This window comes from Cynoglossus semilaevis, chromosome 17 (assembly GCF_000523025.1).
Source record: "Cynoglossus semilaevis isolate Cse_v1.0 chromosome 17, Cse_v1.0, whole genome shotgun sequence".
NCBI lineage: Eukaryota > Metazoa > Chordata > Actinopteri > Pleuronectiformes > Cynoglossidae > Cynoglossus > Cynoglossus semilaevis.
In genome coordinates, this window is record NC_024323.1 from 494,406 (window position 1) to 504,941 (window position 10,536).

General features: G+C 38.3%; 1 protein-coding gene across 1 annotated transcript in view; it reads right to left on the reverse strand.

Moving 5' to 3' along the window:
* grin2ca (glutamate receptor, ionotropic, N-methyl D-aspartate 2Ca) overlaps nt 1-9,749 on the reverse strand; it is a 34,492-nt gene extending 24,743 nt beyond the window's left edge. The window contains exons 1-2 of the mRNA XM_025064506.1: nt 8,826-9,749; nt 7,194-7,528 (exon numbers count right to left, since the gene is read on the reverse strand). Coding sequence (XP_024920274.1) covers nt 7,194-7,237 — 44 coding nt within the window. The 5' untranslated portion in view covers nt 7,238-7,528; nt 8,826-9,749. The remainder of the gene's footprint in view (nt 1-7,193; nt 7,529-8,825) is intronic.
* Between the last annotated feature and the right edge of the window lie 787 nt (nt 9,750-10,536).

Here is a 10,536-nt window from a genome sequence, read left to right on the forward strand (position 1 = left end):
GGTCGAAGGGGAGGGCGGTGCGGGGCTGAAAAGAATTGAGAACTACTGAGTGAGACCATCGACAACATGCAGCGCCTTAAACTCGACGTCAAACCATCAGATTTGATTCTTGAAGAAAATGTTAGAAATATGCTCAAGGGCAAGAATCGAACGCTTTGTGATGCACGTTACTCGGGAAGAGAAAACAATACTGACAAAAATTAGTGAGGAACACGTCGCTGACCTTGTCGGTCACCTTCAGCTCTGAGTTATGTATCACTGCAGTGTGGACTGCAGTCACGGAGACGTTGCACAGATTTTATCACTGTCTCCACTTTTTATCTCTGGGAGGTCTCGCTGCTGATCTTTAATCCCAAAGAATATGATCTACAGAGGGGTCCCTCTGTTTAAGACGTGCCGTGACCTACAGCGTGGTTACGTCACCATCTCCCCTAAAATGTATTAATAAAGTCTTGTGTCGTCATTCCGACGTACGGCGTTAACGCTCACCCAGGAATACGTCATCATGCAGTGCTACGGTTTCGTTTACAATTTTACACAATAAGGTCTTGCAAATGATATCCCTTTGGTCTCGCGATAAAACTGTCGAATATTCTCACTATAATGTTGGAATGTCTAACAAATTTCCACTGTTTCTCAACCCCGGAATCCAGTCCGATATCAGTGATTTTTTTTCCAACCTACATGAATTTGACAGAAAAGGGCCATATGATTGTGCCATAAGTCTTTCTAAATTCCAATTGCCCCAAGTTGTTACCGACTTCCAATAAATAGTCGATGATAATTCAACACCGAAACGAAAGTTGAACTAAACGAAGGAAAATCTCTTGCAAAAAGTTAGCAAAAGAGCCTAAATTGAGCCTAAATAATTAAATAGACAACTGTAAACTAGACAAAGGTATTTGACTCAAAATGGTAAATGGTAATTGGCATAAGAAAATCAGCCATACCGTTATTACATAGAGAGATAAAATAAAGCCTAAGGTATATATGTATATATGTATATACACATATATACATATATACAGTATATGTATATACACATATATACATATATACATATATATACATATATATACATATATACATATATACATATATACAGTATATACTGTATACATATATACATATATACATATATACATATATACATATATACAGTATATACTGTATACATATATATATATATATATATATATATACATATACATATACATATACATATACATATGTACATACACACCTAACAAAGTTTGTGAAAACCACAGCAAGAATAGGTAAGAATTACATCACCTGATGAAATACCTCTAAAACATATTTCACTCAAAATAAGTACATTTTTTTCCTCTGATCCAGAGTGGCCTGTCTGTATTTCCCTTAATTGAATCACGCAACAGTGTGAAACAGCTTTTTTTTTTCCGTCTCGACGTAGCTCGGGAAAATCTCATGGGCACCGGCGCTGTCGGTCCTAAGGTTATTTTTTTTTTTCCGTTTTCCCTGACAAAGACACTCCCGCTGTGTCAAAACTGCGTACTCTGAAATACGCATCACTGTGGTTTGTAAAGTAATTAGGAGAATCAATTCAATGTTTTAAACATTTCATCATCAGCTGTCGATACATGCACAAGCAGCGGAGGAACATCAGTAAAAGAAAAAAAAAACAAAACCAGGAGCTCCTTTTAGGACTGCGTTGAATCGGTTTTCCTTCCCAGCAGGGAGACGATGCAGGATGTGGCTGTCTCTCACTTAGTGGGTCCTGATATTTAAAACATAATACAGATTTTTTTTTTCCATGTAGGATTGTAATGAAGCGCTGGAACCTTGGTGTTTGATTTTTCAAAATTTGTACTTAATCTATACATGAATCGGTGGGCCTTCAAGATGTGAGCTCGCTGAAATACGAGTTTTCAGTTAAGAACCAAGTAAGCAAGTTTTGCCAGATGTTTCTTGTGATACAAAGAAAACCTTTAGTTTAGCCTTTAACTGTCAGTCAATGAGGTGAATTTCAAAGTTAAGATGTGGATAAACAGTGGAGAAATAATTCCTAACCTTAACTCTAACTCTAAACCCTAGCCTAAACCTAACCCTAATCCTAAACCTAACCCTAACCCTAACCCTAACACTAACCCATTGGCAGACTACAGCCTGGGGGCCGGATGCGGCCCGTTTGGATTTTTTAATCCAGCCCACAAGTTTGTCCAAATGATGTTATTAATTTCTATTTTCATTATATTTCTGCCTTTCCCCTGCAATCCCTGCAATTTCCCTAATAGATGGCATAAAAAAAGGCTAAAAGCATTATAGCATTTTATTACTGATTGAACTTTTACATGTCATTTGTTTTAGTTTATAAGAACGCTCCATCTATCTGCTCCTGACCTGGCCTCCCCGTCAAATTTTAAGGACCCATAGCGGCCTGCAAGTCAAAAAATGAAAAATGAATGATTTATTTACTGGACCCTATAGATAGAAAAGACTTCTATTTTCTATGTATTTTTTGAAAAAAACAAAACAAACAAAAACAAAAAAACAACAACCTTATATAATGAATATCTGCTCATTTACACAGCTAGTTTAGCACACCAGAAATTTAGCTTGTCATTTAGCTTCGTAATCAAATAGGGTGCGAACAAGCTGGTTCAAAACCTGTTGTCTTAGTCATGCTACCTTTAGCTTTTACTCACTCTTCAGCCTTTTTAACACTTTAACAATAATAATAAAAAAAAATCGAATCCCCCAAAACCTAGGTTGAAAGTCTTTACAAGAAAATTGGCGGTTAATTTTTCAAAGCCTACTGAGATTACTTGAGGCGGTACAAAGACGATCTAGTCCACAGTGCAAAAAAACTGCCCCCTGGTAAAAATTACCAATGAGTTTTGCTCTCTCCTGACACTAAAGACTGAACATACTCATTCTCCTTGACCTCGGTGCAGCCCTCAATACCATCAATCACGGCAATGTTTTTTCCCGCATAAGAAAAAAAAAACTCCCTCAACATCACTGTTACTGCCTTCTAAGGTTATATCTTTAAAACAGACAGCAATTTATTTGTATCAATCAATACCACTCCGCTTCTAGACGTTTACAAGATGCAGTACTTGTCAGTACGTATCATAATTTACCTCTACCGTTTCATCACATCCTTCCTCACAGGAAACCTCCATCATGGAAACCGGTGTGTTATCTTGAACCCAACGTCACCTTTCATTCTTAAACAAAGAATTGTTTTGTTTTTTTGTTTACTTTTTTTTTACTGTTTTTTTTTTACTGTTTACCTTTGTAAAAAAAAACATTATTTTATATTTTTTTGTATTTGTACATAATAATGTCAATAGAGTATATATTGTAGCATTAGCTTGAAGCTAAGTGACTAGCAATAGTCTAATTCAGTTCTTCTCAAATAGTGGGGTTTGGACGTGAGTGGCTTCCAATGGAATATGGGCGCTGCTGCAAGCCTCCTGTCACTAGGTGGCAGCACCACATACAGTTGTTTGTACTGAAACTAAAATACATATTATCAGGTTCTCAATAGTATTTATATGTTATATTAATGGCCGCTACTATCGGTACCATTCAATTTGAAGGAGATATTGTTATATTAGCTTTCAAATGCTAACTACGGCTACCATCCCTGTCTAATAACTAAGTTAGGCATAAGCTGCTACCTTAGCAAGGAGCCATAACAGAGATGTCATACAATAAAGAAATGCATTCACGTGACTTATCCCAGCATGCATTTGTGCTGGGCTGTAAAATCTGACCCCCCCCCCCCCCCCCCCCCCCCTATATATTTTAAGGAGAAAAGCTGTCAGCTGGTGATACATCAGCACACTATCATGTTAGAGGGCGAATAACAACTACGCCCCCTCCTGATTCCTGACCATGGATAAATTGCTCTGATTCCCCGAAGCATTGGTTTCTCTCCCAGTATTAAATTCCCACAGCCTCTGCTCATCGATCACACCAAATTTATTAGAAACGCACATTTGACTTTTTGGAATTTTTATGTCAAGGTAAAAAAATAAATAAATAAATAAATTCCTTCAGCTGTTATATTTTTACCTTGATTTTAGCTTCCTGCATTTTCCCTGTGTGTTCTCTTAAGTCAGTTTGTAGAATGTATTTTTAATCACTGAATCACTTTTTTTTTTTTTCTCGTCGCAACAGATGTAATACCTTGAGTTTACGTTCGTTGGACTGTGGTCGTGACTGTAAAATTATTGCTGCTAGCAGGGAGGTGATGAAGAATTGGATTTGAGCTGCAGAACAAAACTGATTACCGATTGGCTGATACACTCCCTAAATAACACAGCCACACAAACACTGTTATTGTCGTTAGGTACTGAACCCTGACCGTAGACATTTATAATAATCATTATGGTATTATCATCATTTTCCGTTACTCCCCAAAGGTATTGCTTATACAAGACAACACGAATACAAACCAACATCCCTTAGAAGAAGAAGAAAAAGAAGAAGAAATGACTTGTTCTTATAGCAGGGGTCTCCATACAGACATGGGGCAGAGTTTTTTTTTACACCAGATGCCCCTTTCCGATGCAACCAAACTTGAAAAGTCACAATGCTATCGAACCCTCCCAGCGGCAAGTGGGGGTCCCATCAGTGTGCCGGCATTAGCCCGTACAAAAGCAACACTCACAAACGCACACACCGATGCTTGATCCTCTGCTTTGCATTTACTGTACGTCAATGTTCCGTCAAAAACGTTAGCATCGTATGCTAGCATCGCTAACTTTTGTTTGGCAGGAGAGAGATTTTGTATGTGGGGAGGGACTGGGGGTGATCGGACGGGCGACAGCAAAAACAAAAGTGAGAATTAGGCCCTGCAATGTTGTTATCAGAACTTGATTTTACACCATCTTCAACTAATCTGTTTTTTTTTGCCAGTCTCTTTCACAACATTGGACAACATGCAGCGTTACGTTTCGTTCATTCCATCCGCGCCCGGCATACAATAGCACTGCGCCCTCCACTTTGAGAACCTCTGCTTTAGGAGGTCCCAATAGGACTCGTTTTTGGAGAAATACTAAACAAGAAGGGGATTAGTGGAATTAAACGACATCCCAACAGGTCCCTAAATCAATCCTCAACAGCAGTGGTCCCCAACCCCCGATCCTGGCACCGGTACTGGTCCGCAGGTCATTTGGTACCGAGCTCCAGTGGGAATGAATGAAAACAATGAAAAAATGTACTTCAGTTTTCCTAATTTACTTCATTCCGAAAGAGTCCAGTCATATCCCTTTACTTTTTATCATCATTAAAAGTTGTTTTAAAAACAATAGGTCATTCAGACTCTGATACAAAGTCTATTTTTTTGAGGTCATTCAGACTCTGATACTAACAGAATAAAGTCTGAAAGAGGTTTCATTTTGAAAATGTAATGATCCTTCAACGATGGTGCGGTAACGCAGTAACGCAGCGGTAACGGCTGATACCGACCGACCTACAGCATCAATGTTAGACAAGATCTTTGAACAAGAAACTGAAGTTTCCTCAAAAAGTGTTGTTTTAAAAAACAATTATAGCATAAAAGTAGTGAGAAAATTCAGATTGCCGATTCTGGGCTCGTTCTTGGGTTTTGACTTTGACATTCTGCAGGGTTTTTTTTCCCCCCCATACTTATCAAACACAGGAGTCTTTTCCCGTTGCTGATGTGAGTGGTGCACCCCAAAAATGCTTGCTACTGCAAAAAGAAATTCATTTTCTGTGCCGCGGTAGCCGATAAGTTCTGAAGTTTTGAATTGATTCTCATGTTTTTAATGAATAAATCAACCGGAGGTTTTCTGAAGGGGCGTGGATTTTTGACAACTCTATAGTTAATAACAAATTTAGAAGTTTCTCGAAACACTACAGTGAACCAGGAATACTCACCCGGACGCCGAAAGAACAAACTATCTAAAAGCAAGAGAACCGTCAGGAAAGTGAAAGTGAAAGTGAAAGTGAACTACTTGTGTCATTGTGACACAACTACACCACTGCACGCAACTAAATGTGACCTCACATATGACGATCACCATCACCATCATGGGCTATATATGTTTTTTTTTTCAATGTTTGATCCTGAAATTTTGACCAATTTTCGAATCGAACCGATCCAGAGGAGGTGTAAAATGGATTTATTTAAATGAATTCTTTTTAATTCTTCTTCCTGTTTTTGCTGTCGCCCGTTTGATCTGCCCCTCCGCCCCTCCCCCACACAGAAAATCACACTCCTGACATAAAGGTACCAACACTAGCAAATATAAAGTTGAAGTTGCGTAGAAACAGTTACAATTAAAATATGTGAAATAAACAAGTCTGAAGACTTTTTTTTTTTTTTTGGTGTGGGGCGCAGAAATTTTCTACAACAGCTTCAAACGGTGGCGCCCTGCAGAGAAAGTTTTGTGTCCTAAAAAAAAAACAACAGCTTCAAACCTAATGATAACTGTAATTTTCCTATTGATCCAAACATCAACCACAAAATTGGACTAAATGTCCCAAAGAGAAAAGACAACAGACACTACTGTTGAGCAGACTGAACATACCGTAATTTCCAGACTATAAGTCGCTCCTTTTTTTTCGACACGCCTTGAATTCTGCGGCTTAAACAATGATGCAACTAATTTATAGATTTTTACGGGCTAACGAAGTTCATGCCGCTAGTGACTTTTCTGGTAGGCTACTGTGTGTTATACTAGTAGCGTATGTCTGTCTGTGAATCTCTGTGCGTAAAACACTGTTTATGTTCTGTTGTGGTCGGTGTGGCTGATAATAAAGACCCCAACTTCCCCGTTTCTGTTTACCTCTGCTGAGGACAAGCACAAAAAGAAGGGAGTTAGCCCCAGAGCTAATGTTAGCTTCAGCCCTGGAGCAGATCATTAAGTCTCCCCTGTGCATTCCAACTATGGTTGGGGCGCCGAAACAGGAAACCGGTTGTGTTACAGGCACTGTTCAGAAAAAAGCATTTATTAGTAGTATTTGTTTTGCTTTTTAAATTTAGTCGGTGCGGCTTTTATTTAGGTGCGCTCAATAGTCCGGGAAATTACGGTATATAAAAACAGGGGGATACTACTTAAAAAAAACAATGAAAAAAACAAACTAACCAAACCCTAAAACTAAGTACAAGAAACAAATAAAAAATAGTTTCACAGCAAAGGATAATGAAAGCAAAGTAATGTGAAGTGCTAACTTACCTGCAATGGCTACTAACATCCAGCCTGGACTCCTCAATTTTCATTTCACAACACTGCTCTTTTTCTCTTCTTCTTCTTCTTTTTTTTAATTTTTTTTTAGCTTCCTATTTGCTTTTTATTTTCCTCATCCTCCTCTTTTTCTTCTTTCTTCTCTTATTTCCTTTTTGGATTTCTTCCTGCTCCTCCTCCCGCTTTTATTTTTTCCTCCTTTTCAGCCCTGTTCCATCTCTCCCCTCTTCATTTGTATGAGTCTATTTCAGTAGACGAAAAAGAGGAGCCCGCTGTGATGGTGGTGTGGTTTGCAGCACTTTGGCAGGTCACATTATCACTTGCTGCTGAGGGGGGAAAAAAAAAGTGGTTATGAGAGGAGGGGGGAGATTTGTCATAAAAATGAAGAAAGCAGGAAAATAATGGTCTACAGTAGATCAGGCATGGGCAAAACTAAGGCCCGGGGGCTAGATGCGGCCCGTTCTGCTTTTTAATCCGGCCCTCTAAACTTTTCCAAATGACATAATTTATTTATATTATCTTTATACTTCTGCCTTTTCCCTGCAGTACCCATGTTTCCCCAATAGATGGCGTAGAAAATGATAAAAGCATTTTAGCATGTTTGCCTTTGGATGGATGACTTTTACATGTCATTTATCTCAGTTCACACGAACGCTTCATCTATCTGCTCCTGACCCGGCACCTCCCTGTTCAATTTTAGGCCCGTGAGTCAAAAAGTTTGCCCAACGTCTGATCTAGAATTTAGGTGAAAGTTATGCCTTGTGATCAAAATGTTTGAAAGCGTAAGATCTGTAGCACGAAGGAGGAAATAAAAGAAGGAGGTTTTAAGTTACTTTGAATGACAGACTGTCAAAAAAATTAATTTAAAAAAAGCTTTATATGTTGAGAACTTTGCGAAAACATTTGTATCGCCAGTCTTTCAAAGGTTAAATCAGGAAAGAAATCAAAATTTCAATTCTTGACCAAAGTGGAACAAGAAGTTTTTTTTTACACGCTGTTGTATGAAATGTGCAATAGAAATTAAGTTCTTTTATATTATCGTTATTATAGACCACGTTAAGTGATTAGTGGTCAAAGACTCATTTGTTATTTATTTATTTTTTTGAAGCAACTGCCATCTGCCAGGGAATAAAAGCTCCTCTGACTCCAGTTCATTTAAATGCAGTCACACGTTATGTTTTTTTTTTTTTTATGGGACTTTACCTCTGAATTTTGATTCTCTCTTAAACGGACGATGCATAATTAAAAAACACATTTTACTTTTAAAAACTGCAGTTAATGCAATGCAATAATTTTTTTTTTTTAGATAGCATTTATTTTTTCGGTTGCTAGCTTCTGGAATTATTATTGTTCTTCCAACAGGTTTTACCGAACTTTTAAATCACCTTGAGTAGAACAGAAAAAAGGGTATTTTAGAATGATTAGCCAAAATGAATATACATGTTTGAAAAATATTTATATGAAATATTCAAAGGGTATGATTAGCCAAAATGAATATATATGTTTGAAAAATATTTATATGAAATATATATTCTACAAATGTACATATGTAAATAAACAATGGTGCGCAGAAACAAATCATCAACAAGCAACAATTTCTTGCTGTTCATTTTTCCTACCCACCTCCTTAGTTGCCGCTCCGTTCGTGAACACTTCTGTGACCTTTCTTTATCCGGATAAACAATCCACTTTTTATTCTGCAGCGCGACTCGTGGTTGATTTACTGGCAGTCCCTTTTATTTGTCTCCCGTGTCTTTTTGACTCTTGCCTTGCGGTAGCAGTGACTCGGGACACGACTCAGTCACTCAGAGTTCAGATGTGCCTTCTTTAGTTCGGTCCTGTCTGTCATTTCCAGCTTCCACACCCCAGGAGCAACACACACTTTATTGGCTTGCGTTTAATTTTTGGGTTTTTCCATACCTGTGCCCTTCCTCATGTCTTTCATCTTCCATCCTCTCCCTCTGGCTGCACTCACCGGCTGTAATCCCAACTGCCACTCTCACAGTGTGTGCTCCAATCATCATGGAGTAAGGATTTATTCTCCTACCTCTTCTCTACCTCCATCTCCGCCTCCTCTCCTCTCTTCTCCTCTCCTCTCCTCTCCTCTCCCTCCCTCTCTCTGCTCCTCCCTGTTTATTTCCCTTCCTCAGCTGCCCTTCATTCTGCAATTCCTGACAACACGCGCTCTCTGTAAAGGGTTATTTACGTTAGAACTCTTAGACTCTCTTCTGTTAAAACATTAGCCGGTTCATCCTTCTTTTCTTTTTTTGAATTTGTCTTTGGTCTGTTCACCCAATCCTCTTCTCTTTTTTCTTCCCCCGTCTATCAATCAGCTTGCCCTTGAAAAAATTCTTGGGGACAAATAGAGTCAGGGCTTATCTCTCGTCTTCTTTCGAAGGGTGGTGAACAGGAAGGCTTACAAATTTGTATTCAATTTCGTTTCGTCCTTGTGTGTCATTTTCACAAGATCGAAAATCCTTGGAGAAGTTCTGTTCAGTTGTGATGCCCCAGGATTTGCAAAAACGTATTAACAACAGCAAAGCTATGCGCGCTTACGTTCTAAGGCTAGGTTACTTTAACTACCGTTAAGGGAAAAAAAAACATAAATAAGTCGCGCCAAAGTATAAATCACACCAGCCAGGTAGAGTGCCCTCTAGCGGCTGTCAGTGTGAAAATAACGAACATGTACATTTTTTAGTGGTACAGGAGTAACAGATACTGGTAGACAAGCCTAGAGTGGCCTCTAGCGGCTGTCAGTGTGAAAATATCAAACATGTAAATTTTCAGTGGTACAGGAGTAGCAGATACTGGTAGACAAGCTTAGAGTGCCCTCTAGCGGCTGTCAGTTTGAAAATAACGTACATGTACATTTTCAGTGTAAAAACCACAAATACCAGAAATAGCAATTTTTTTAGGTATGGTTGTAAATGATGATCCTATTTTGTGGTCAACTTTTAGTTTTGACTCAAATGATTTATTTCCTTTACATTTAATGATGGCAAATGCCGCAAATAAATATTCTTCATACATGCTATCCCTAGATAGTCCACAAGAGAACAGCAGATAGAAGGAAAGAGTTTGGCAATGCCAGAAATAGCAATTTTTTTTAGGTATGGTTGTAAATGATGATCCTATTTTGTGGTCAACTTTTAGTTTTGACTCAAATGATTTATTTCCTTTACATTTAATGATGCCTCTAAATAATCTTAAGTTTGTTATCTTTATTTGAGTTGATTTTATCTGCGATGATAAAGATGATACCGCTGAACGACGGCGATGACAATACACGACAAGACGAACATGATGGAGATCATAATTATAAATGATAGAGAGA